Source organism: Kogia breviceps, chromosome 2 (genome assembly GCF_026419965.1).
Source record: "Kogia breviceps isolate mKogBre1 chromosome 2, mKogBre1 haplotype 1, whole genome shotgun sequence".
Lineage (NCBI taxonomy): Eukaryota > Metazoa > Chordata > Mammalia > Artiodactyla > Physeteridae > Kogia > Kogia breviceps.
Genome location: NC_081311.1, coordinates 17,336,041 through 17,363,607, shown reverse-complemented (window position 1 = coordinate 17,363,607; position 27,567 = coordinate 17,336,041). Strand labels below are relative to the sequence as shown.

Genomic DNA, 27,567 nt, shown 5'->3' with positions numbered 1-27,567 from the left:
GGGGCTACCCACCGCCTGATGGACAGCGCCACAAAGAGACCTTAACAAGTCTGCTGCCTGGCTTGTCTTTGGTGCTTGAAAGCCACCATTCCAGATGTGTTTGTTTTGAGTGCAGGCACCTTGCCTTTTTATAATGCAGCAACTCTTGAGAAGAGTAACTAGGAGGGGTAGGATAACAGTGATAAGAGCTAAGATGTACTGAGTCCTCCCACAGTGCCAGGACTGTGCTAAATCCGGGCCGTCTGGAGAGGGGGGAGGTAAGAAAGGAAATCCGCCCAGTTGAAAGCCTCTGTGATCAAGGTAATTGTACACGTTATTTCATTGAATCCTCACCACTTAGATGTAGATATCATGCTCCCATTTCATAGATGAGTAAATAAAGTCAGAATGATTTATGCACTGGTCCTAGGTCACATATTCGTAACATGGCAGAGCCAAAATTTGAACACTTCTGGTGAGACCAAGATGCCCTCTTGTGTAGGGCATAGGTTCTCACCAGGGAGGTGGCACAGTTTGAAAAAACTCCCCAGGCCATTCTGATACAGGTCCCGATTGGCTGGCGGAAGAGGAGATGGTGGTCCCCCTTCACCAGTTAGAGAACTGACTTACTAAAGTGAGTTGATCATATTCCTTTCAGAGAGGGGGGGTTCACTGCACAGCAGTGGTTCTCTGGTGGTGATTTTGCTTCCTCCCCCACCCACAAGAGGGGACGTATGGCAGTTTCTAGAGACATTTTTTTCCCATCATGACTTGGGGGTGGGGTTCCAGTGTCAACTAGTGGGTAGAGACCTCGGATGCTGTTCAGTACCCAGCAACACGCAGGACAGCCCTGCACAACACAGAATTATTCAGTCCAAAATGTCTATAGCACTGAGGTTAAGAAACCCTGGTGATGGGCTTCCCTGGTGGCGCAGTGGTTGAGAATCCGCCTGCCGATGCAGGGGACACGGGTTCGTGCCCCGGTCCGGGAAGATCCCACATGCCGCGGAGCAACTAAGCCCGTGAGCCATGGCCGCTGAGCCTGCGCATCCGGAGCCTGCGCTCCGCAATGGGAGAGGCCACAACAGTGAGAGGCCCGCGTACCACACACAAAAAAAAAGAAACCCTGGTGCTATTTTGTGGGGGGGGGGGGTGTGAGGAAGGAGATAAATTGGGGAGACAATGCTGGGCATCCCTAAAGAAGCATATTTAGGGGGAGGAATGGATGGACCTTGAAGACAAGTGTTACCTACTTGACAATGTAGCAGAAGGGGAGGTGTGAGTCTTGCTTTAAAGGAAACGAATTATCTTTTTGCCAAGATCTTCTTTACCCCCCCCAGAATATCACAGAAAATTGGTGAGGGTGAGTCTATTGTCGGATTGGCCCAGGAGCCAGTAGCCAATGAAGACCTGGATTTGGAGTCAGGAAACTTGCATCTCCATCTTGGCCTGGCCATTGCCAGCTATGTGATGCTGAGCCAACCTGGATCTCTTGAAGCCTCAGTTTCCTTTCCTGTCAAATGGGGATAATTATATTTGCCCCCCTCACAAGGCCTTGTGAGTAGAAGGTGGAACAATGTTTGAGAAAAAGGTCTTTGGAGAAGGATGATCCCCTTGAAGAGCAGAGCCTGCTGCCTCTGTGAAGCCTGCAGGCAGACCTCTGAGCCCATTTTGGGTGCATGGGGCTCACTATCTATTTTTAAATTAAAGGAGTGACATGGAATCCTTTGTCACCCCTGTGCACTGAAATTCAAGTGTGAGAGTAAATTTGACAAAAAGAGATTTAAAATGATATATCAGGGACTTCCCTGGCGGTCCAGTGGTTAAGACGGTGCACTTCCACTGCAGGGGGCATGGGTTCAATCCCCGGTTGGGGAACTAAGATCCTGCATGCCCCACGGAGAGGCCCAAAAATAAAATGGTATCTCAGATGCAGTGTGAGCAACAGCTACCTTGAAATAACCCCAACTCAAGCAAGGAGGGATGGGTATGAGAAGGAGAAGGAAAGTCAAAGCCTTTATTTCTTAAAATAGAAAGAAGAGCATTATCTCCCTTTCTGATTATGTAAATAATCCATGCCCAGTTGTTAAAAACCAAACGAAACCAGATAGTAAAGAAAGGTATAAGTAAAAATTATCCCCAATTCTATCATCTAGAGAAAAAATAGTGCTGTTGACATTTTGGAGCACATCCTTTCAAATATTTTTAAGGAACAATTATACTTAAAAACAAAACAAAACAAACTCTACAGTACATGCTGTTTTGTAGCCAGAAATAAAATAACATGAACGCAGAAACTAACACACCATTGTAAAGCAATTATATTCCAATAAAGATGTTAAAAAATAATAATCTTAATAACATGAACAGCCAGAAGATCCATTAGAAAGATGCTTCTTGTACAGAGGGGTCTGTGAAGTTCCTTCAAAGAAGACAAGACTCCAAGACAGCAGTATCAGATCCTTCCCTTAGAAATGCTCCATCTGGTTTCCAGACAGTCATCATCTTTGCTGTTGGGGGGCTGGGGGTGCTGCTGGCGGGATCAGGATTGTCTCACAGGCACTAAGACACCAGCACTCACAAGGCCTCCAACCCCTGATGAACGCTGGTAGGTCAGAGAAGGGAGAGTGGGTGGGGCCTCTGCTGATTCTGCCCAGCCCAGGACTTGGGTTTTTCCCTGGGAGCAGAGCCCTTTGCCCGGTGGGAGCGAGGAACGTGCTTGCCTGTTCTGCGAAGAGACGGTCAGGAACCTGGGCCATCGCTAGAAAGGGTGGGAGAATCAGTGTCTGGGTACCCGCGCCTAGAGGAAGACCGCGTTTCCACGGGAGGCGTTGCTGGGAGGGGCATCTGTGCTTCTTATGGGGTTTTGGGGTCATTATAATCTCTCCCTCTCGGCATTTTGGAACCTTTAAGAAATAACGATTAATGCCTTCCCTCCTGCTCTAGGTATTTACAGCGTGCCCTCAGGCTACCAAGAGACAGGGCTCGCTCGAGATGACTCCACCGGAAGCCTTGCTCCTTGTTTCTGTGCTGCAGGCTGTTGTCGGTATGCGATCCGAACTCACTCCGGACCCCGGAACTCATCATTTATCCTTCTTCCCTTTCCCTGTCCAAATGAGTGTTTCATTAGGAACTGTAATCCACGAATATCATTAGAAATTACAGAAGCAATTGGGATTTTTGCAAGGCGGGGTGGGGGGGGGGAAGCAGATTCTAATCCAGTCTCAAGTGGTTTGATCAACACAGATTTAGACCTTCCTCAAGGACAGGCTGGGGCTTAAAGCTGCTTTAGATTCCTGGGGGGACCAAGCCTGAAATCTTCACACTCTGGACCTGGGAGTCTCCTTGAATCCTCCTCCATCCCATGATGCTTTGGGCCAGAAGCAGGTGTGTCCGCCCACACCTAGATAAATTACAAGGAGAACAATGTCCTCTCCTGAAATTTCAGCTGCTCTGTCCCTTGAACAGACATAGACCACCTTCTGAGATTGCTCAATGCTGGAGGACATCGTCCCTGCCTCAAGTTAAAGTACCCATGTCTTTGTGGAAGGTGCTTTGGTATCCATGACATCTCTGAACAGAAAAATGGGTTTGAGTGGGCAAGGATAGTCCCTGAAAAAGGATGGGGGTCACTGAAGCTTTTTTTTTTTTAAAAAAAAAGGAAAGAAAAGAAAACCTCAGGCATTTTAATATGTTAAATACATACTCAATTATTAATTCTAAAGACGTCTACAAATCAACCTAGATGAAACTTTTTTCACCTTTTTCCTGCCTTTTTTCCCCTTCTCAGGAACATTTAGACCTACCCTATGGCAATGACTATCGGGAAGTCTCTGCCCTGCATATCAGGGTAGCACAAATAATTCAGCATAAAGCAGCCCCGTTCCTGTAGCTTGGCATTAGGATAAGTATATCTTAAGAAAGTTCTTATGCAGACTTGGCTTCAGGCAATAAAACGTCATAGACGTATAACTGTAGCAAGCGAAATTTCTAGGGAGCAAATTAGGCTGAAAACATCTTCTAGAGATGGCTAGAAAGGAAATGTACACCACCCCAAAATAAGGCAAGTTATGCAGTAAATGTTTCATTTATTGGCCTTCTTCCATTACTATTAGGGTTAAAAGACATCTTGTCAATAAGAAAGGTATATTTATGGAGGACTGATGTCTTTCAAAAGGCTGCTCCTGTCATAAATGCCTATAGCGGTAGTGATCAGCTTATGAAGGCAGGTGATGAAACCCTGTACAAATGCATACATCTCCCCATTAACCCTTAGATCATCAGGCATTATCGTCACTTTCCCTGGACCTATCATTAGCTGAAGCAAGGTGATCAAGCCAGACACTTCAGAAAAATGCCAAAAACAGAACAGTGTCCCTCAGGGTTTCAGGAAGAGGGTGTGTGCCTTTCCGAGTCCCTTGATAGAATCATTGGGGGAAAATAAAAGGCTGCCTGTGAAGTGGGCCCTTTTTGCCTACCCCTTCCTCCGGCTAAAATTGAAAACTCTCAGGTGTCCAATTTCTAGTGTTCCTAGGTTGGCTAAGGGAGTAGCTTTCTTCAGGATCCAAATAAGGAACCATCACCCACGCAGAACAAAAAGCAAACAGAAAATCTCACAGTGGAATCAGGACTTTGGCTTCTCAACATTTCCCCATTTTATAGCTTCCTTATGTTTTCAGATTCTTTTTTTGGCTTCCTCAGCCAGCACACTCCCTGCATAGCTAAGTCCAACACAGTGGGTAACAGATCGTCCATCTTGGAGCCTGGATCTTAAAGAAAAATCACACAGAACACATACACACATGTACGGAACACCGTCTAGGTTTAATTACTAGAATCTTGCCAAGTGACTGGGGAAGCTGAATATGGTTGTCGACATGTATTCTCTACTTCTGGTGAATCTAAGAAGACGATCCTTGTTTTTCCTAAATTCTAAAGCCAAACTTCCAATATAGTTTGTCCCTTTTGCTGCTATGCTGGTGAGCCTCTTAGCATAACTGGGGTGTGGGCTGAAACTATGGAATCATGGATTTTCTGAATGTTAGAAAGGACCTAAGAAAATATCCAGTCCAAACACCTCACCTGTCAGGTGAGACAGGACAAAGGGGCCATAGGTAAGAAGGCCAATGGCCAGCCTGTTTCTGCCATATTCCTTCAAGCACAGTCCCACATTTCAGAGGACATCTAGCACTCTGCCATAACGCCCCCCAGGAGGGAACTGATGCCTTAAAAGTGATTTATATAAACTGAAACTTCCTTTTCACGCTCTCCAATAGGGATGAACAAGGAAGTACCCATGGGAGAGGTAACCTCTTCACTTAATTTTTGAGGTTAAAATGCAGATTGCTAATATCAGCACAGGTCCACAGAGATTTAACAGAGGGATGGCTGAAAGGGAGGAGAAAACAGAGAAGTGAAGAAGCAGAAGGGCAGTGGATGAGGAGGAGGAGAAAGCAAGGAGGGTTGAGGGACAGTCTACTTATAGCTCAGGACCTGGACTGGCCCCGGGAAAGGCCTCCAAGGGAAAAGGTCCCAGCTTCTCCTCCAACCTGAGCATGCCCCAATATGCAAAACTCCTTGGCTCAGGCTAAAGTCAGAACTGGTCTGGTTTCCTCCCTGTGTTTAGAACTCTTGCTATTTGGGCAGAACTCTTGGTCCTATAAACTAGGAGTCAGTCATCAGTATCGAGAGAGAGAAATAGCCTCAACACCGGGACACAAGCCAACTGTTGTTTAAAATTTCACAGCAAATCTACAAATTACATGTCCAGGTTGTGGGCCAACCTGACCTTTGTTTTTAAAAAAATTGTATTACTTTGCTTTTTGCCAATTTCATTTTCACACCCTCCCCCCACTTCTCCCCTATCCCTGCATCACCCGAAGCCCTTTCAGAGACTCAGGGGTAATTGACCCTCTGAGATCTTGCTGGTCTCCCCAAGCCTGTTTATGGCACAAAGCAACAGGATTAAATGTGGCACATGGGCTATCATGGAATAACTTTTAATTGCTTAATTAAATCAGAGATTTAAAAAGGAAGGATTCAAGAGTTTCCTTTGAATGAGAAATGTAAGGATATGCCAAAATGGATGAGGTTACTAATCATCAGCCGAAAGCCCTTACTATTTACATATGATAAAAACGCAGGCCAGGACATTAAAAACATTAAGTACATTCTTTAACATTTCAATTCAGTATATTTATGAGCTTTCATTATCCAGGTAAGTCCTATAAGGGACATAGAAGACCTCAGTATCCAATTTAATTCAGATCAGCTTTAGACTAAAATAAAAGAACCACTGCACAGGACAAAGAAATTGCCACAAAATTGAGTTACTATAAATGTGTTCCCGTTTAAGTAAATAAGCCTTTAAAACAGGCCTTAGGAAAGTCTACGCTGTACACAGACTCAGGCACCTAAGTATACAGGTGACAATTAGCAAGTGTGAAAAGCTATGGTCATTTGCTAAATGTGTAAATCTAAAGGCAACCAAGTGAAAAGACCTAAAAAAAGGACACTGTTAACTCCATTTGTACATGGATTTAACAGTGAAGCATTTCATTCTTCATGTTTTTACTTGGTGTCTTGAAATAATCACCTTTCTGTCTCCACTCACCCTCTTAGAAACTGTGCCCGCCTTATTTATTTATGAAGTCTGAAGGTTAGTCCTACCTGCTGAGACTAATTAGCCCTGTGCTTTGTATCCTATGCAATCCTGTCTGATTAAAGGTACACATTTGTTTTACTTCTTTTCAGGCTCCTTCTCACTCTACTTCTGATTTTCTGATTCATATTAAAGCTGGGAGTTACAGTGATTCTCCTCCATAGCCCTCCCCCACGCCCCCACCACATTTTTATTTTGCCCACATCTTACTCTTTAGTGTGCAAATGTGGTTATGAATTTTTTTCCAGTGCAAGGGAATGCACTGGCCTTGTCAATCTTGCTATCATCATTTTTAGTAGTCTTCTTTCTGAGACCTTAGCCTATAAAACAGTTTTGCTGAAAACCCAAACTCTCTAAATATTACATTTAAATTTGCTTTCTTTTGGAAAGCTTAGGTGCTGATGGGCCAGCTGAAAAGCAGGTGAGATGTTTTTTTAAGGGATGGGTGAAATAATGTAGTTCATCCTGGACTCCAGACCAACACTGTTCCTAAAAGACAATTTGCTAATTCTTATTGACTTCCTTTTTTCTGGTTCTTTTTGTCCCCTTTCATGTTGTAGATTCCAGTCCACTTCTCATTTGATATTTGCAAGAAAATGAGTGTTCTTGCTCCATTTTCTAGGGACACCGTGTTTTGGGACCCAGGCCTTTCCCCCTTCGACATAATTTTCTTCCGCATTTTGTAGCAAATCAATCTGCTCCCCAGGAGAGAGCCTAAAAATCAGCAAATACCTGTCTCAAACCTCAGGTTTTCCTCTCCTCCCAGAGGTCTTCCAGCATCAGCTGGGTTAGCAATTTCCTGCCACCATCTACATCTTGATTATTTGGTCAGTCTTTTGGGGATTTCATTTCAGACCCCCTTCCAGAAAGACTCCAGACCCACTGATACCAAGGGTTGGTGAACTTTCAGTTTTATTTTCCCTGGCGGTGTTAACGCCCAAACTTTTCACCTCCAAAGTCAGAAAGGACTTTGAATCCTAGCTTATTTCCTACCACCTCCCAAGTCAGTAAAAAAAAAAAAAAAAAAAAAAAGAACAACACTCTACATTGAAAAGAATCATGTATTTTTCCTTAAGGATATTTTTAATGCCCATGACAAACACTACAGTATTTGTTTTTTGGATAAAAAGTCATCTTGGCATATTTATTCTAGTGAGACTTAAGATTTAATGAAATGATTCACTATTAATAAACAAGAAAGGGGAGGGAAGACCTCGTGGGTTAATAGTTTCTTTCATTGCAGATAACCAGGAACTTTGCCCAGCCCTCCACTTCCCCAAGCTCTCTGAAAGTGGAGGGTTGATCTCTCTTTTTGACCACTTCTCTTATATCCCGCCCAAGGGTGGCTGATTTCATTGCTGGCTTAACCACTAAGCACCAGCCCGCACCCCTTCCCCACAATACTCTCCTCCTTTCCCCCTTCCTTAAGACTTATTTCTAATATTTCTAAAGTGCACTTTTTCTGGGCCTCACCCCATCCCCGCCCCCCAAGTGGGCTTTCCTTCCGCCTTCCTCGGCTCGGATTCCTGACGCGGTCGCCACCCCCTTCCCCTCCTCTCCTACTCCGCATTGTCTTTCTGAAGCCACCCCCCTCCCGGAGCGAGTCCCCGTTCCCTCGCCCAGACTCCCAGGCTCGCACACACTCAGCGCAGGCCTCTCCCCCTGCACACTCCTCCCTCCGTCTCTCCCAGCCTCCCCCGCCCCTCTCCTCCTCCTCCTCCTCCTCCTCGTCTCCCTCCTCCCTCTCCCGGCGCCCGAAAGGATCATTGTTAGCCACCCCCGCCCCGCCCACCCCGGCTGTTTATTTATGCAGACGTCACCGGGCCGGCCCCGCCCCCCGGCATCTCATTAAGCGAGTGTGTTCCTCTCTCCCTGTCAATAATCTCCGCTCCCAGACTACTCCGTTCCTCCGGATTTCGATCCCCCTTTTTCTATCTGTCAATCAGCGCCGCCTTTGAACTGAAAAGCTCTCAGTCTAACTTCAACTCACTCAAATCCGAGCGGCACGAGCTCCTCCTGTATCTTCGGCTTCCCCCCCCTTTGCTCTTTATATCTGACTTCTTGTTGTTGTTGGTGTGTTTTTTTTTTACCCCCCTTTTTTTATTTATTATTTTTTTGCACATTGATCGGATCCTTGGGAACGAGAGAAAAAAGAAACCCAAACTCACGCGTGCAGAAGATCTCCCCCCCCTTCCCCTCCCCTCCTCCCTCTTTCCCCTCCCCAGGAGAAAAAGACCCCAAAGCAGAAAAAAGTTCACCTTGGACTCGTCTTTTTCTTGCAGTATTTTTCTGGGGGGGGGGCAAAACTTTTTGGGTTTTTTTTTTTTTTTGGCTTTTCTTTCTCCTTCATTTTTCTTCCAAAATTGCTGCTGGTGGGTGAAAAAAAATGCCGCAGCTGAACGGCGGTGGAGGAGATGACCTAGGCGCCAACGACGAACTGATTTCCTTCAAAGACGAGGGCGAGCAAGAGGAGAAAAGCTCCGAAAACTCCTCGGCAGAGAGGGATTTAGCTGATGTCAAGTCGTCTCTAGTCAATGAATCAGAAACGAATCAAAACAGCTCCTCCGATTCCGAGGTAGGAAAAGCCCCTCGGGCTGGTGGGGTTCTTAATCTATTTCCTGGGCTTGGCAAATGTTGCTTAAAGGGGAGAAATCGGGGCTGGGGGCGGCGGTGGGGCGCCGCGGGGCCGGGCGGGCGGCGTGTGCGTGTGGTGCCACCATTGCAAAAACTTGTAACCCTGTTTTTCTCTCCCATCCCAAACCCCCCCACCTCGCTGATTCTTTTTCTCCCCCTTCTCCCCCCTCTGCGTGGCGTTTGCCCCTCGCCCTCCCCACCTCCACCCCTCCGGGAAGGCGGAAAGACGGCCTCCGCCTCGCTCCGAAAGTTTCAGAGATAAATCCCGGGAAAGTTTGGAGGAAGGTGAGTACGCCCCGCGCGACCCGCAGCCGCCGGGAGCTGTCCCCCGGGCCCGCCGCCCCGCGCGCCCGGGCCCCGCGCCCCGCTCGGCCGGGCCTTGCGTCGGCCCGGCCGGGGCGCCCAGCCACTTGGGGCACTTTCTAAAAAGTTTCTTCTCGCTCTCTCCCGCTCCGCGCGGCCGCCGCCGTCCCCTCGCTGCCCCGCCATGTTAGCGGCCAAGAGGCAAGATGGAGGGCTCTTTAAGGGGCCACCGTATCCCGGCTACCCTTTCATCATGATCCCCGACCTGACGAGCCCCTACCTCCCCAACGGATCGCTCTCGCCCACCGCCCGAACCGTAAGTGCCTCCGCGCGCGGCCCCCGCCCGCCGCCGCCCGCCCTAGCCTCCCGCCCGGCCCCGCATGCGGCCCCTGCCCTGCCCCCCTCCCTCCCTCTCCCCTCCCTCCCCGCCTCCTCCCCTCCCCGCCTCCCCTCCCCCTCTCGTGGCCCAGGCAGCCCGAAACTCTCCAAACTTTTCTGCCTTTTGTGGACTGGATTTGTTTGCACTTCGCCATGTTCTTGCTTTCAGTTTGTTGCCTCGTGATGTTGGGGAGACTTTTCTTTCCAAGCAGGGCTTTGTTGGTTGGGGGTGAATCAGAAGAACTTTTTTTTGCGCTCTGATTCCCCCCGCCCCCTTTGGTGGTGGTGTTTGTTTCTTCACCCTGGGAAGATGACTGTGTGGCTCTTTCTTTTCTCTCTCTCCCTCTCCCTCTTTTCCTTCCCTCTTCTGTGGCGTCTTGGGCTTTCCCCGGTTAACCCCTTGGCTGCCGCTGCCGGGGACTGAGTGAATGGGCTGCGCCCGACGCGCGGGGTAGAGTGGATTGTCCTCCAGGCGTTGGACTTGAGAATTAGCGGGCGCGCGGAGCCCGGGGCCTTGGAGAAGCGCCTCGCCTTTCTCTTTCGGCCGCTTATTTGTTTAGCTCTCTAGTGGCGATGGCTGGCTCTCAGCCCTCCTTCCCTTTTTCCCCTGGAAGGTCACGCTTCCAAGACTGGTCCCAGTGCAAACTTGGGGGCTCTGGGCTTCCTTTTCTGGGGCCACCCCGCAGGGCCGCGAGCGCCCTGGGCGCCGTGGCGGGTTCGGCTGCCCGGCGCGCTGGCTGCGGGCTCTCCAGGGCCGCGCGGGGTGGAGAGGCCCCTGTGGCCGCGGGTTTTGGTTTGTATGCAGCCGGGATGGCCTCCTCCGAGCGGACTTGATGTATTTCTAGGGAATTTTGGTGCCTTGGGATTTATAGCGGGATCTGCGGTCGCCAGCTTCCGAGAAGGCCCTCAGTGGGCCTTGGTGGGGGGGCAGACACCAGGTTGTGCGGGGCCCAAGGGTGTATAGAGGGTGAGGGAGGCCGAGGGCTCCTTTCCTTCAAGGGATTGGGCTGCTGATCGCGGGCCACCCAACTTTGGGGGCTCCAGGGCTGCGCGGGGTGCCAGGCTCCGGGGGGGGGGGCGCTTCCCGCGGCGTGTGTCCCGCGTCCCCCCGTGACATTTGTGAATAAAGCTCACCCTCTTCCCCGACAGGCCTCTGCCCCCTGCCCTCGCCTTGAACCCCCCTCCCCCCATCCCACCCTCCTCTAAAAAGCCTGGATTACGAATCTTTAGATGCAATCTCTAAACGTTTGTGCCCGGCTTCTCGGGGTTGTCATTTTGCACCCTCTCTGGTTTGGTCCCCCTACCTCTTATTTACACTCACTACTTCTGTTTTCTTTTCTTTTTCGGTAACTCGAGATAGCAATTTGAAATAGTGCACCCACTGTTCAGCAGCCGTGGATTCGGTGCTAATGGCCGAGGGCTTGCCGGACGGGAGTCGATCAGATCTACAAGTGTTTTAAAGCATTAAAATATTAACTATCAGGTTTGACTTGTTTTTTTGGGCCCTGGCAAAAATGGCAAGGGCATGCTAGACTGGTCATTTTTTATTGCTAGGAAAGAGAAATAATTATTACCCTCCCTCCCCTTCGCGCGCGCCCAAGGCTTCTGCATGCTTGAGAAGCTGGGAGAGCGTTTCAGCCCGACCTCCTCCTGCAGGGCCAGCATTTTCAGGCGGCGGGGGCCGGGCAGTGGTGTTGCAGCTGTAGGGGAAACAGTCCGGTTACGTTGTATTTTTCTTGGGAGCCTGTGGGCATCCTGAACCGGGAGTATTCGGCTCAGAATCGGAGAGTTTGTGTAATAACCAAGCCGACCAAGCGACATTCCAAAGTAACCCTGAGAATTTCTTACTCTCCTCCCCTCCCCCTACGATGGAAGCCTCTCTGGTATTATTTTAAAATCCACTTAGCCATCTGAAAGGCCATATGAATATTAAGCTTTGATGGTGGGCTTGCTGGCCTTCTTGACTCTTTGCAAAGTGTCTGTGACCGCTGGCAGCGTTGCCGCAGGATCTCCTGAAACTCCAGCAGTTGTGTTGCGCTGTAATTAGGAAACAGGGAAATTGTTAAAGGTAAATAAGTGATTTCCCGGTGCGAAAAGGATGGCTCCCAACAACCCGTTCCCTTTGTGGGCATTGTAGGAATACCCGGCGTCTAGTTATTTTAATTGTGGACATAGCGGGTGGCCTGATGCTGTGACATCAGATGGATTCTGAGAAGACATTTCTGAAGTCAGGAGGCAGTTTTAGTATTTGCGTGTCAAACACCAACAGACATCTTTAGTGTGCACAGGCCCTTCCTCCTATCTGTTACCTGGGTTAGCTGGTGTGCTCCAGAATTAAGGTTATTTAAGCCGGTAAGTAGAGCCATGGAAATGAGGCTGAGAGGCTGTTGTGTGTCACTCCTGACCTCTTCGATCAGAGGGCCGGCTTGCAATTCCAGATTTGATACAGCTGCCGAAGGAATCTATAGGCAAGATAGCGGTCTTTTCATGCTCATCTGAAATTCTTAGTGCTTCATAGAGTGTGTTTTTGAGGGCAAGGTGTAAAGACAAATTAGCTGTATGTTCTATTCTCTCCCGGACCCTCCTTGGTGGTGGTGTTCTTTTGCTACATTTTCTGTTAACTTATGAGTGTACCTGTAAGCAGTTGCATCCTTTAAAGAGCAAACTCTTTGGATTCCTGATTTCTGCTTTTCTTTTTAAGAAAAAATTCTTAATTCTTTTAAGAATTAAGGAGTATCATTAAATGGGCTTATGATGAATAATATTTTATCTCAAGAATAATGCTGTAATTGCTGGAGTCGCCATAAAGCTTGATAGTAATAATTTTATTTTAAAATGACAAAAGATTTCTGCATCACATTAATTTAGCCTTTGATACAGTAATAGGAATAGCTTTTAAAAAGATTCGAATACAAAAAAGCATTAAGGTGAGAGGTCTGGTTGAGTAGATGGGAGGTGATAGAACTGCAAATATTAGAATTGTGGTAACATTTGTATATACCAAAGATAAGAATACTGTTACCATACTAAAGTAGATAGGAAAGAGTAGTTTTACATTTCTTTTTCCGCTCCTGCCAAATGAGAATATGGGATATGGTGGCCGAAATTCCAGTTAGGTTTGAAATTCTTTTTAAAGGGTTGATTATTAGAGCTTTCCCATCTTCTCTGATCCAAAGTTATTTGCTTTTCAGCTGAAGCTGTTTGCTACTAGGTTGAACAAATAAATAAGCAGCATCTTGAATTCATTTTTGAACTTGGAATCCAGCATTTAAAGGAAACCAAGAGGGGCCTATTCATTGGGGTTTTATTTAGCCCGACAGCAACTTCTCTTTCTGCCTGGTGAAAAATGGATGTTTTCTCCTCGCTCAAACAGCATAATCCTTTCTAATACAAAAGATTTAGACCTCGGAGTGTGAAGGGTTAATGGTGGTCCTTCCACTTTGTCTTCCTACCCCCCACCTTCACCCCTGATTGTTTTGACAACACTTTTCAAAGTGTGACATTCCAAGCCCCTACATAACAATGTAATATTACTGTAATTACACAGGTCATTACATTTTAAATAGAGAACAATAAAATGCTTATCGCCCTGAAAAAGAACAGGTGTTCTTGCCCTTCTTTGGTATTTATGCTAATTGTTTTTCATCTCCTTCAGAAATATTTATGGCAAACATGTTTAGATTTCAGTCTCAATGCAAAGCATGAATTCCGTGCTAATATTTATAGGTTGGGGTTTAATGTCTGCAGTTTGGATTATGGGCTCAACGTTCACCCAATAAGTCATTTTAATGATTATAAATTTAATATGCCAGTGCTTTGCAGTTTGTTGAAATGAAAGCTTTCTGAAACCCCAGAAACAAACTATGAGGCAGTTGGGAGCCTGGAGTGTTTATCTGGAAGAAGTGTTTTTGGAAACTTTTGACTGCTGAAGGGAAGTAGCTTTCACTGATGCCCCCTATCTGATTGAGAAAAGATTTGGAGGAAAACAATCCCTGCTCTGGCTAGGAGTTTTCCACCTTGATTTTAATTTTACTGATATGGATTTCATTTAGTGTCCCTGCTGGAAGCTGGTCAGCTTTCTGTTTCTTAGCAAGCTGTGAAAAAGTTACAGGAAGGTTTCCGGGGGCTGGCAGATCAAGAATGCTGTTCTGTTAGCAGCGTAGGATAACTGCAGTTCTGCACGCTATTAAAAAAATATTTGCTTTAGAAAACCAGCATTTTAATAGTTGCACCAGAGGCTGTGCTTTTAAAGATTACAGTAGAAGTCTTTCCAGGTTTTGAATGCCTCCTCACATCCCACGAGGTGCCTGCGTGCATACGAAAAGCGCCTAGATTTCTTGGTGGAGAAATGTTGGTGCAACTTCTCTTACACATGCACAGGGGGTAAACTAGAAGGTATCTAAGAGGATTTTACATTTTGTCAGATGTTTCACAACAGGGGCCCCCGAATCACATTAAAAATGCACTGCAGAGAAAGGACAGCTGCAAATTTTTGTGTGGACCTGTGTTTCTGGACCATGACTAAAACTCCGAGGACCTTTTCCCCAGCTGTCTGGAAGTTCTGTGGAAGTTGGTTTATTGGCAGTTAAGTCTGAGGCAACCTGGATTTAGCAGAGGCTCTCTCCTACACAGGAAATACATGACATTATATTGGGGGAAGGGACAAAACTTCAGGCAAGGAGTGATTTACTCCTTTTTTGTTTTTTTAAACCATGGCGTTGCCAAATAAATAAGCACTTTCCAGGGAAGTAGGTGTAAGCTTTTGAGTCTTGGTGAGTGGAATTAGATAATATCGTTAACCACATTTATAACTGTTTCGAGGTGACACATTTCAGAAGTTTTGAGAAGGAGCGGGGTGAATCAAATTCTTGAGGCTTTTATTTTTGAAGGGGGTGTGTGTTGTGGGCGTCTGAGTTTCTTCTGGGAGTGGATATTGGCAACCGTGTAAGTAAATCTTCAACTCTGACTTATAATTGAGTACCTTTGTGAAGGAAATGGTTAATTTTACAACCAAAGGCAAACTTGTACCTCGACAGGTCTGCTGAAAGAAATGTGCCCCAGTCCTTTGCTGGCAAGCGCCACCGGGTCATAAATCCACAGGCTTTATTTACAGCCCATAACACTTATGAATGTTAAGATATTTGACGCCACGTTGGCCTTACAATATTCAAGGTCCACAGACACTGGCAGTAGCTCAGATTTCTCTCACTAATTATAAGCAATGAGATGGGGGTGGGATGTGGAGAGCCCTTCGCAAAAGCTGCCCTCTCCCCTCCTCTGACCCCCATGCCTACAATCTGAGCTTACTGAGACAGACACCCCCTCCTCCTTTGGCAGCTGACTTGTACTTTTCCTCCAGGCTATTGTTACACACATTTATAAAGAGCACTTTCAGTAATGGAAATTCAGTTGGGTGGGTGGGAGGGGCTCGGCACAAATGCCTTTTTTCAAAAGCAAAGTTGCTCTAGGTGTTTGCATCTTTTTTGCTTTTCTTCTGGCTTCTCCCTTTTTCCTTTCTTTCTTGCTTTTTTTTTTTGAGACCCTCTTGCCTATATTGTGCATATTTCCCAGAATACTTAAAGAAACCTGATACGGGAGACGGGTCTTTAATTTATACGATGTTCACCACTGAGCTGGAAGGGAAAGTACACACATTGCATGGTGCGCTAGTTAACGTGAGGGTTTAAAAAAAAAAAAAAGTGCCATAGAGTGAGGAGCGTTGATTAGAAGAATTAGTAGATGAGAAAAAAACATCCAGATTTACCTTGGGAGTGCGAAGGCAGTTCATTTGGGGAAAGTGCGCCGGTATCTGGGGGAGGAAGCACAGAAAAGTAGCAGGGGAGGAAGAATAAATGCTTTCCTGTGAAAGATTAGAAAAGTGTAAGAAGATGGGACAGAGATTTGGGCTTGAGGAAATGGCTTGACTGAAATGAGGGATTAGAAGTTTCTTAGGAGAGGTAGAAATACCATGGGTGGGGGGTGTCTATTAACAGCTATATGGCTCTGCTCAGTAAAAACTGGTCCCAATCCAGTTTTCATCCAAAGAGCTCTATCCAGCAGCAGATAGTATTTCATGTAAGTTATTGTGTGAGGAGCTGGGGATGGGGCATCTGTGGTCAAGACCCCGATGTAACAGAGAAGGCCAGTTATCCTCCTGCTTTTAATTCATTCTTAAAAAAGTGGGCTTTCTAGTGCGTGTGTTACAAACTGACCACCTGGTAAAGGGGGAGTGGGATTCTGAGGTGTGTGGGTAACTGTTGAGGGGGTAGGAGCTGATCGCGCTGTCCTTGCTGGCCGGATCCTTCCTTCCATCCAACCCAGACTTCAAGACAGAGACTGAAAGGTTTTATTTTCTAATCAATGGAATGCAGAAACTTACTAGCCCTCAGGGACAGATATGACTCCCTTAACAGCTCATTACAAAGATGGGGCTGTGGGATCTATGAACGGGTTATCAGCCCTGGTGTTCTTTGGTTTTCCCAGGATAGGTTTTTTTCTTCCTTGGGCACATCTCATTTCAGGCTGGTCATTCTCTGTAATATTTTATTCGGTTTTTTTTTTTTTTTTTTTTGTCATGAAGTAGCCCCAAACAGCTCGATCTACAGGGGGAAGGAATGGTTATTAGTGGGATCAGCTCTGAAGGAGTTAAAATTGCTTGCTAAAGTTTGGCATCATGAAAATAAATTTGAGGCCTGGTAGACATTAGTAAGGCACAGCACATTTACAGAGCTTAATTAGTACGAACTGTAATTGTTCATGGTCTGCCAGAAGAAGTAATGTTCAGGAAAAGTGGAGTCCTTCTCTTGCAGTCTTTAGTTTGAAACCGATAAATCACTTGCATATTTGTGTAGTGATTCAAATGGAGCTAAGACCTCTCCCATCCCAACATGTGGTAAATTGTAAAGTCAATGAATTGCAGATGTAGGCTACAGTGAGATTCTCTAAGAAAATGCAGAATGAATGGGAAAGAGTGATGCTATAAATATTTACTGAGAAGATAACTAGGTTCTTGCGTGCTGGACCAATTATGATGTATTAAATATATTAGCAAAATGCTTAAAAAATCGAGAGGATTTGTGTGGGTCTTTGGGTGGGTTGGTTGGTTTGGGAAAGTGAAATAAAAGGCACTGTGTTATTGTCGTGTCAGTTTTATTAAGCCTGAATCACAATGGCATACCCAGGAAAGGACACATGAAAACCACATTAATGCAAATTAATTCGTTATGAGTTGCAGGGCTGTGACTGCTAAGTGGAGTAATGATGGGGCATCATTTTAAGAGTGTTAGTGTAGCAACTTTTAATGAAAAATGCTGTGTTAGGAACATGTCTCAGCACTTTAGCCCACGTGTTTTTATATGCTGGAAATGTATTTTGGACAAGAGCAGGAAACTTGCTTCACTTTATTCTCCACTCCCCCAAACAGTTTAAGAAATGTAATTATGTTTTGATGTTTAAAGAAAATCATCTAATTTTCCCTCAAAAAAACAATTAAAAAATGTCCATCAGCATAACCATGTTCGACTTCAACTTCTTTCTTCCTTTTTTTTTTTTTTTTTTTTGGCAAGAGACTGCAGCGCAAAGTGGAAAAACAATGAATGTATCATCCCCCCATAGACCTATAGATATAACTTTATTGAAGTGATTCCGCCCCCCCTACCCTTTTTTTCTTCTTAGAGGATTTTGGTCTCAGGCAGTGTTGCAAGTCAATACTTCTTTCCCCAAATGTGAGTAGGTGGATGTGTATGAAAGCTGTAAAAGTTAATGATCATTCTCTGACTCATAGCTGATGGTTTCAGGTTGAGGAAAAGAAAAGAAGAAATTAATGAGGGTAAATAGACATTTGATGGAACGTTGAGACAGTAGGAGAGATTGTTCCTGTGTCTAAAGGCATGTGTTTTGTTGCAGCAGAATTTCTGAAGGAGAATGCCAGGAAGTGAAAAGGGGTTGCCTTTGTTAAGTTGTTGTTGTAGGAGGGTACAGATGTTCCGTGTCTGGATCTTTGCAGGAATGTTTAAGCCTCCATACCTAGCAGTCAGTGGTGGCTTTGCCTTCCTTGTGGAAGTTAGAAGTCCTCTTGGCATCTTTTAAGGGGGCGGGCAGGCACCCAAAGGCCTGGTCAGAAGTTTATTTCCCACTAAATGTAAGAGGCTCCCAGCATAGGGCTGGGGCTGCTGTCTCTGTCCTGCAAAATGAGTGGTGACTTAAGAAAAAGTCTTAGATATTTAAGCCTCTATTCTGCCTTTTATGCTAATGAAAACTTCAAGTGCCTCACTGTGGTAGCTACAGGGGAGAGGAAGGTGGACCAAAAAATCCCCCAAACCAAAACCGTTTAGGAAATGAATCTGAATTTCTTCTTCTTTTTTTTTTTTAAATAGAAAGCTTGGTGATTCATAAAACTGGAAATAAAGCAAATGCTCTCCACTCTTCCCAATTTAGTGGAATGAATAGGCAAACAAAATTAATCTTCATCCTCCTGGAAGTTTGAAACCCAATGTAGTGTTTCAAGTTTTTTAGTCGCCTTTGAGGATGAGATCTCTGTGATTGAAAAAGCTGTTTCCCTTTTCTCCCATCTCTGGGTATCTCTGATGTCTTGTATCTGAAACATCAAATTTAGGGCCAGTAGTAGTGATTAGAAATGAAATGAGAGAAATCAAGATAGGATTTCTTGATAAGGGAGGTGGTTGGTCGTAAAATGTTGGTTTTTGAATTGCTGCAAAATGTAGGCAAGGCTGTGCTGATCACCACCGCATCTCCATGGCTCTTTCTCTGGACCAGAGGGGGCTGGGTCACCGGGAGGTGTTCGAATGGGTGGTTGGGTGGGCTTGGCCACTGTAAACAAGCACACAGGAAGGGAAGGTTTGTTTTGTTGAGAGTTTCTCGGGAAGGCTTGACATGAGAAGTACCCTGGAGTTTTCATTTGGTGCTGCTTCAGGATGACTGGGGAGGGGCGGGGCAGGGGAGGACCACGTTGAGGGTGTGTTGCGGACCCAGGGTACAAGAGCCACAGTTGCTGGATGCGGAAATGACGCGCATGCTGCAGGTGACCAAGAGCAGGGCTGGTCCCAAGAGTCCAGGCCTGGGGGAACCTGGTTCTTGAACTCAGATGAGCCTTAGATCGCCACCTAAGATCTCTCAAGCGCCCCTCATCTTCCAAAAGCAAGCAAACAAACAAAAGCACAAAGGGCCAACCCTCTCTTGTTCTTTCTTCTAACTTTTTACGGAGATATAAATAAATTATTGTTCCAGTTTAGAATGCCAAGTTTTTACTGAGTCCTTGTATTTTATCTTTGTCTTAAAAAGCTAGACTATAATGAACAAGGCATCTCTGTGTTTTACAGGGATGGAAAAAGCAGTATTTAAAGGGTGTGTTTTAGAAAAGAGTATTTGGGAAAAGAGGGGGTGGGAACCCAAAGGAGAAACGAGAAAATTGTAAGTCTTCGTTGCTGTTGCTGGGGGGAAGTTTAAGCTCAAAATCTCTCCAACACAGTGGGTACTGGCTGGGAGTGAAGAGCTGATTGGAGCTTGTACCGTGTGGATTTATGAGCTGGTGGCGGTTATTCTGTGTGCCTGGATACCTGAGGAGGGGAGTTGCATTACTTGGGGATGTTAGATTGGTGTGTATGAAGGTGAAATTAACTTTGTCCTACCAGATTCTTAAGGACCTTGCAGCTGCATTTTTACTGTCTTAATTGTAGCATTCTCTCTGGGGTTGTGTTGTTTGGGTGGTGATGAACTTGAGGATTAAGTGTGGAACCCGACAAATGGAGATTGAATTTGGATTACCCACAGTTTCATTAATTTATTCAGAAGGCCGTGATTATATGAAATTTTGTTTCCAGGACGTATACTTAGTTATCAGGTGTCCATTCGATTTTAATTGATGATAGGAGATTTCTTTGGTTACCCTGAGTGCAAGATTGCCTTAGGGCTCCGCAAGGTTTGTGGGAAGAAAAGCTTGGAGAAGTTTCCATTAAGCTCTGAATCAGGCATTTGGAAAATCGCAGCATAAACCGGCTGAAAAGGGGGACAGGTTTTAGTGTTGCCTTCTCTCCTGAGCAGGGGAGTCCCCCCCGCTCCGACAAGAGCTGCTCTCAGCCAAGAATTCCAAACTCGCAGAGGAACCTATCCGTCGCACAAAAGTTGTTTTAACACAATGCAGAATTGTCACAGTAATTAGTGCGATCTCCGCTTACGGACTGGCAGTTTTCACAAAAAGGACAGGGGGGCCAAGGGGGCAAATTCATCTGTCTTTTTCAGTGACTCACTTTGGATGAACTGCTCCTGAGTGTGTGTGTGCAGGGGGGGAGTGCTGTGTGCGTAGGGGGGCTTATCTCGGTGGCTCAGCCTTTATCTTTTGTTGTTTTAGGGAGTGTGATTCATTACTCTGCTTTGACAGGTAAAGGAATATATATATTTTTGGCCCACCTTTGTTGTGCCCCCCTTTTAACTTTGATTAGTATTATGTTTGGGAGCAAGCGGACTCCTAATATATATACACGCAGTGTGTTTTTGTTTGTTCACTTGGAGCAGATACAGTGATCTCAGAACCCACTATATCCCCAGCTGGGAACAGTACAGCCTTACCCCATGATCAGTGTGCATTTAGGCTATTTAAAAAATTTCATTACTACTGCGTTGCGTTTAATTTGAGTTGGTTCAGAAGTTCTTAGGTGAATTTCTTATTTTTTCCCCCCCAAATAAAAACCTGTATAAACTGAATCCTTTTTCTTGCAAAGGAGCAAGATACAAAATAATGGGGTCTAAAGAACTGCTCTGCAGGAAGGTTCTGGTAATAGTAATTGTACAGTGGTAGTAATGGCAATAGTTTGCCATAGTGATACAGATCTGTGTTCAGAAATGTAACTGATTTGCCTATGGCTGCGAGGGAGACGGGCAGTGATTTCATAGGACCTCTGATTCTTCATCATTTGTTCGTTTATGGCCAATTAAAATGAATTTTCAGGTATTGTTGAGACCTTGTCGTGTTTGTTGTATTGTTTATAAAATAAGTCAGCAGATGGTGTTTGTTTTCCCAATTGGTAGGAGGCCAAGATTAGTAAGTCCTATTTGGGGAAAGAAGAATTTGGAGAGACCTCTTGCTATTCCTTTTTATTTGGGACTACCCATTTCTTTGATGGTAGATCTATAGGGCTTCAGAGGGAGAGGCCCAGGAGAGACTTTAGCCTCCTGTTGTGGAGAGTCTGGGTGAACCAGGGATGTACCTTCACCCAGGGGCCCCCAAATAGGTGGTCTTTAGAAAACTCAGTGGGTCTTTGGCACTGGTTGGCTCCTTCTTTGGGGAAGTTTGGATTCCTAGAGTGCGTGCGGGCTGCAGAGCTGTCCTGAGCCGTCCTGGGACTGATAGCTTAGTCATTGCGAAAGAATGTATAAGGCATCGAGTGGCCCCTGAATTCTGCCTGCCACATTTGTTTTCCCCAAAATAGAATTGTGTTTGAGGGTGAGAGCCTAGTTCTTAGAACTCTGGGGGGGGGGCTTGTACCTTTGCAGTCTTGTGGCTTCTCACATCGTTTCTCTCCCAGTCTTTCCCTCTTGCCTACGTGTCGCAATTCTGACGATGTTTGCAGCACGCAGTTAATCTTTCTGCAGCATCTTGCTCAGCACACTGGCTTCCTTTATGTCTTAATGGGCGTCCGTCTTTCCTTTTCATGTCATTGATCCTTGCTCCTGGCCCCTTCCACCCCCCTTTTGCTTATTGAATAGGTGCTTTTTTTTTTTTTAAACTTTAGATTATTATGAGCATCTTATTTATAGCAACAAATAAAAATACAGAGGTCTTGATTGAATGCCAAGGCTGCAGTTCAATCTAGGAAGGTTTGTCTGCTATTCATAAACTGCTTAAGATGTTTTCTTGTAGTTTGTGACATAAGCAGAACGCTTTGATTTGGTTTCTTTCTACAGCTCCATTTTCAGTCCGGGAGCACACATTACTCTGCGTACAAAACGATTGAACACCAGATTGCAATTCAGGTAGGACATGCAAGAGATCCCGAAGCTTGATTTGTCAATGTGTAGGTCTCTTGTGTCTCTTATTCTCCACCCCTCCCCCTGACCTAGGTGATGATGACGGTGGTGTGGTTGTGGTTGATTCTTCGGGGGAGGTGGGAAGCAAAGAAGAAACAAGAGCAGAAGAAATGCTGCTAAAAATGATTTAGAGATAGGAAAAGAAGGAGAAAGAAGCCTGTGTTTTTTTCTTAAGAGCATCTTGATCAGGCATGATTGGCACACAGACCCCCTCCCCTGGCTTGGCTACTGTTTTTTGCTTCAGGAGGGGTCTTAAGTTGGGAGTCACCCGAGGTGACAGAATGTGAATGGGAAGAATTAAGGGGGGTGAGATAGGAGAGGAGGCTGTGTGACAGCCAGAGAGTTGTTTCCGGTGGATCAAAATCATGTTAAGTGGTGCTAAGAATATCACTTTTGACCTGATTGTTCTGAAATGTTGATTTCTCTCGGACTTGTTGATACATGACACTGGAAGTGCTGGGAGGGAAAGGCGACGGATCCCAGCTTCTGATGAGTGTCCTGTTTCCTGCTCACGTAGTACTTCCATTCTCTTAAATCCAAAGGCTAAACAAATCACGGACTAATATAGACTCAGAGCTGAACTGATGCCAACAGAGTGCAGTAGTGGAGGGAGAGCAGACTAATAGGATTTTCGTCTGTCTGCCTGGCCTGGCCAGGATGGATGGACCTCATGGTGTAACGAATGGTGCCGAAACTTCTTGAGTCCTCTGCTTCTGGGTTAACCCTTCAAGGGGAGGCTTTTGAAACCCCGCTGTTGGGGCATTCAAGTCTGGCTCTGGGGCCTTCTCTCCTTGGAAGCTGGTGTTGCTTGGTTGTATCATTTCCATTCTTCCCTCGCTCCCTTTCTTGTGGTTAGCCCTCGCGGATAACTTGTGTGTGTGTATGTGGTCCACAAGCCATGTCGCATCTTTGTAGCTGTGCTGTTTCAAATCTGCCTCTGTCTGGAGAAGACTTTCCAGTAACCCTTTGCCCCAGGTACCTTGTGAATTATTCCACCAGTGAAAAAAGTAGGACTCAGCAGACGTTGTTGTTATTCGGTGGAGCCCCTAGTATTTTGTACTCATTTCAAGGTGACAGTAACTTATTTTAAAAATATTTTGATTCCTTCTGCAGTCGTGCTGCTGATCCGTGTGTGTATTTTAGGGGAAAGTACGACTCTCGATAATGGCTCCTCCACCCCCAGATTATTTCCAAGGCTGGTGTTTTTTTTGTTTTGTTTTTTTTGTTTAATTTTTGGCCGCGCTGCACAGCATGTGGGATCTTACTTCCTCAACCAGGGATCGAACCCGTGCCCCCCCCCGCCCCCCCGCCCCCCCGCATTGGAAGCATGGAGTCTTAACCACTGGACCCCCAAGGGAGTCCCCAAGGCTGGTGTTCTTAATGGCACTCTCCCTGGGGGACCCTTCTTCCTTTTGCTCAAGAGCACAGTGAATGCTACTCCCAGAAAAGGGTATAGACTCAGGGCTTGGTTGGAGAACAAGCCCAAACCCTAAACTCTTTTTTTTTTTTTTTTTGCGGTACACGGGCCTCTCACTGCTGTGGCCTCTCCCGTTGCGGAGCACAGGCTCCGGACGCGCAGGCGCAGCGGCCATGGCTCACGGGCCCAGTCGCTCCGCGGCATGTGGGATCTTCCCGGACCAGGGCACGAACCCGTGTCCCCTGCATCGGCAGGCGGATTCTCAACCACTGCGCCACCAGGGAAGCCCCCAAACCCTAACTCTTGATGAATGGATGATGAACATCGTCCTGAGGCCTGCTACATCTCGTGGAGGGCTGGAAAATCCTGTGGCCTGGGGTATGGGAATTGTCAAGGTTGAATAGCATCACGATCCCTATCTTGGAGTGGAAAGGCTGGCTGGGGCCATGTCACTGGGAGACCAGCCGAGCCCAGAGTAGCTGTTTTGTGTCTTTACACCCGTTGCTGAAATGTCCCTTGTTAGGCCGAGCAGTTCGTCTTTCTCCAAACCACCTGGCACAGTGCGGGCCGTGTGAAGCGCTTTCTCAGGAGGGAGATGGAGTAAGTTACAGAGCTCATTGTCTGGAGGACTGAAACCATTACTACCCGTCCATGAACAGGTAGTATTGTTCTCCTCTGCCTCTGTTTGCTAAGGCATGGTGCCCATGTGGGCAAACAGAGAGATATTTTATTAGAGACCCAGCACCACCATGCTTTGAGGATTCATTCTCCCCCAGTCTCTGCTAGACCAGGATGAGGTCAAGCCACATGGCATCTAGCTGTAATTTTAGTGTGACCATCAAAGGATAAATGGCGAAACAAAACGGAATGAAAGAAGCAAAGGGGAGAAAAAAAGAGGAAACCTCAGACACAGTAAAATTGTTCCCAAGGCACATGACAGCTCAGTAGCTACGCGAGGGTGAGAGGAGAGGGTGGCCCTGCTTTGGTGCAGAGCAGAGCGGACGTTTGCCCTCTGCCCCTTTCTCCAGTTTAAGGCTTAGATGCAATGTGATTGTCAGGGCAGAATTTTCTTCCCTGGAAATTTAAAACTGTCTACCCTTAATAGGTACAGTATTTCAATCTGAGCTGAGCTGGTTGCTTTCCTAAGCTATATCCTGAAATAACCTAGAGTCGTATGACATCGCGCATCCATGAGATTCCTCCTGCTTTCCCTTCCCATCCCTCCTGCAGTCTCGGGGCTTGGCCAGGTGCAGCATTTATATGAATGGCTTCTGAGTGATTCTCTAGACGTGTCTGTCATGTTCTTCTAAAAGGTTTGGACGTAGTATCGATTGATGTGTTGGGGTCTTCCTCACTTTTGACAATCTCCTAACTCCTCTCAGTTTTGAAAAGACAAGAGCAACACAAAAGCCATATTTTCCCTAAGTGGTTAACACAGTATAATTGGAATAAAAATTAAAAGGCCTTTTTTTTTTTTTTAAAAAAAAAGACATAGATATTTAACTCTATTGACCTGTAGAGAGTTTTATTGAGATATATAAGTACAGCACAGTGCACAGATCTTCAGTGGAGAGATGAATGAACTTTTACTTTTGTGAACATCCATGAAACCATCACCCAAATCAATATATAGAATGGGGTTGGAATGCTTTTTCTGTACGGGGCCAGATAATAAGTATTTTAGGCTTTGTAGGCCAAACAGTCTCTGTGGCAGCCTCTCCATTCTGCCATTGTGTGTGAAAGCAGCCAAAAATAATACCTAAGGGAATAGGTATAGGGGTAGCTGGGTCCCAAGAAAACTTTATTCATAAAAACAGATAGTGGCTGAATTTGGCTCATAGGCTGTAGTTTGCTGACCCCCCAAAAGGAGTATTACCAATTCCCCTGGGGTCTCACTTAAAAATTATCACCCTGGATTAGTTTCATCTATCACCATGGATTAGTTTTGCCTGTTTTTTAGCTTCTTAGCAATGGGATAGTGTCGAATATACTGTCTCATGTCTGGCCCTACTCAGCATTATGTGTGTATTTCACCCCTGTTATTGCCTGCAGCATAGTTTGCTCCTTTTTATTGCCATGGACTATGCCACAATGCAGGTGTCCTTTCTGTGCTTTTGGGTATTTGGATTGCTTCCGGTTTCCTGCTACTATGAGTATAAGGCCGCAGTAATATTCTCACCCACGTCTTTTGGAGGAATATTATGTGTTGGATTCTGTTGTGCATACTCAGGAGTGGACTGGGAGAGTGATACGTATGTTTAGCTTGCATTGCCCTTTTGAGAGAGACTTGAACACTGGATTTCAAATGATATCTTTTGAAATGCCACCAGCATAGTGGTTGTTGGGTGTGTGAGTGATACACAGGAGGGGGAGCAGTAAAAAGATCTGGGTGGGATCAGAGGCCAGTTTGCCCAAGCTCCAGTGCACGCCCCTTCACGCATGGCTTTGCTTTCTGGCCCCAGTGGGAGCTCCTCCCACTGTCTCCATTAACCGGGAAGAGATCCTGCAGGCTGAGCGCAGAGGTGGACCCACTTTGCAGGTGCCTCCCAGGGGTGCCCTGCAGGTGATTGTGGATAAACGTCTAAGCACTATGCCGACTACCTCCCTCTCTTCCCACTCTCCTTCCAACCCCAAGAGCAGTCTTGGAATCAAGAAGATGTTTCCCTTGGTTTTCAGAAGGGCTACTTCAGAACCAATTAAGCCTTTGTTTCAAGAGTATTTTGGCCAAAGGTTGATGTTTTAACACCAAGTCAGATGTGATTTAGGAAAAAAAAAAAAAAACTCCACACGCAGCAAAAACAAACTGTGTAGACCTTTCTTGGTTGTTTTTCTTTTCAGATGTGAAGTGGTTTGTGTGTGTGTGTCTGTGTGAGCCTGCACAAAGACAACTAGGAGAGGATCCAGAAGAAATGGACCATTTTATTTGTTTACACAGCTGAGCGGTGGAGATTTTGTAGTGGGTGTTGCTTTCCCTTTCATCCTCAAGGCCGCAAGCTTCCATCTGAGCACTCCCAGCCCATACCATTCTGCTTGGTCTTAGAACTCATCTGCCATGATTCAGTACGGCCTGAGGACCTTCCTCCAGGGCCTGGGTGCTTTGTGGAACCAGCGAGAGAAGGATACAGTTTGGAGAGTGTCCTGTCCCCTCTTGGTCCTTTATTCTTTAAAAAAAAAAAAAAAATTATTTACTTAGTTTTGGCTGTGTTGGGTCTTCGTTTCTGTGCGAGGGCTTTCTCCATTTGCGGCGAGCGGGGGCCACTCTTCATCGCGGTGCGCGGGCCTCTCACTATCACGGCCTCTCCCTTTGCAGAGCACAGGCTCGAGACGCACAGGCTCAGTAGTTGTGGCTCACGGGCCTAGTTGCTCCGCGGCACGTGGGATCTTCCCAGACCAGGGCTCGAACGCGTGTCCCCTGCATCGGCAGGCAGATTCTCAACCACTGCGCCACCAGGGAAGCCCTGTTCCTTTATTCTTGAATGTGAACTTGACGCTGAGTCTTGTCCGAGTCTTAACATTGTTAAGATTCCCGAGGTGCTGTGGCTCGGGGTCCATCTCTTTGCCCCAGTAGATCCTTGGTGTTCGTAATAAAAACGTCCAGAGAATTGTACCAGCAGGTTTGGGCAGGAAGTTTGAGGGTGCCTGGCTTTTCCCTAGTTCATGTTTCGGATGGTGGTCTCTTGTGTTCCAGGCCCTCCTTTGCTCCACCAGTTCCCTGGCCTTTCAGGTTTCGTGAGGATTGAGAAGCAGCAGATCTGGGCTAAGAGGGAGAGCTCACAGAAGCCAGTTCTTCATACAGTTCTTTAGTCCCATCACCAGACTGGCTCTGAGATTTCATGTCCACTTTCCAGAAAGAATGCTGTGTGTGTGTGTGTGTGTGTGTGTGTGTGTGTGTGTGTGTATGTGAGAGACAGACAGACACAGATGTCATTTCACTAGAGTAGTTTGACAAAGCCTCTGGGTGTCAGTTAATGTATTCAAAAGGTTTATTCACTTGCTATAGTGGTGCGTTTTAGCCTAATTGTTTAATTTAAGCCTGTACCTCAGAATGCTTGTTCATTCATTCAGAAATACTGATTGTGTACCTAGTGTGTGCCAGGCCCCTGCTCAGTTCATCAGTGAGCAAAACATATCAAGGGAGCTTCAGTTTTGGTGA

General features: G+C 46.1%; 2 protein-coding genes across 37 annotated transcripts in view; both read left to right on the top strand.

Annotated features, from left to right (window-relative positions):
- VTI1A (vesicle transport through interaction with t-SNAREs 1A) overlaps positions 1–27,567 on the top strand; it is a 561,291-nt gene that overhangs the window by 458,801 nt on the left and 74,923 nt on the right. The gene's annotated exons all lie outside the window — the stretch shown is intronic.
- Positions 8,483–27,567, top strand: part of TCF7L2 (transcription factor 7 like 2) — a 201,853-nt gene continuing 182,768 nt past the window's right edge. For 17 of the 36 annotated variants that reach the window (XM_067024660.1, XM_059052221.2, XM_059052204.2 and 14 more), the window contains exons 1-3: positions 8,513–9,215; positions 9,493–9,559; positions 9,769–9,893. In XM_067024660.1, the coding sequence (XP_066880761.1) occupies positions 9,027–9,215; positions 9,493–9,559; positions 9,769–9,893 (381 nt within the window). In that variant the 5' untranslated portion in view covers positions 8,513–9,026. Of the gene's footprint in view, positions 9,216–9,492; positions 9,560–9,768; positions 9,894–21,874; positions 21,944–27,567 lie in introns of all 36 variants that reach the window. The other 19 variants (XM_059052199.2, XM_059052217.2, XM_059052214.2 and 16 more) reach the window with 2 other exon arrangements.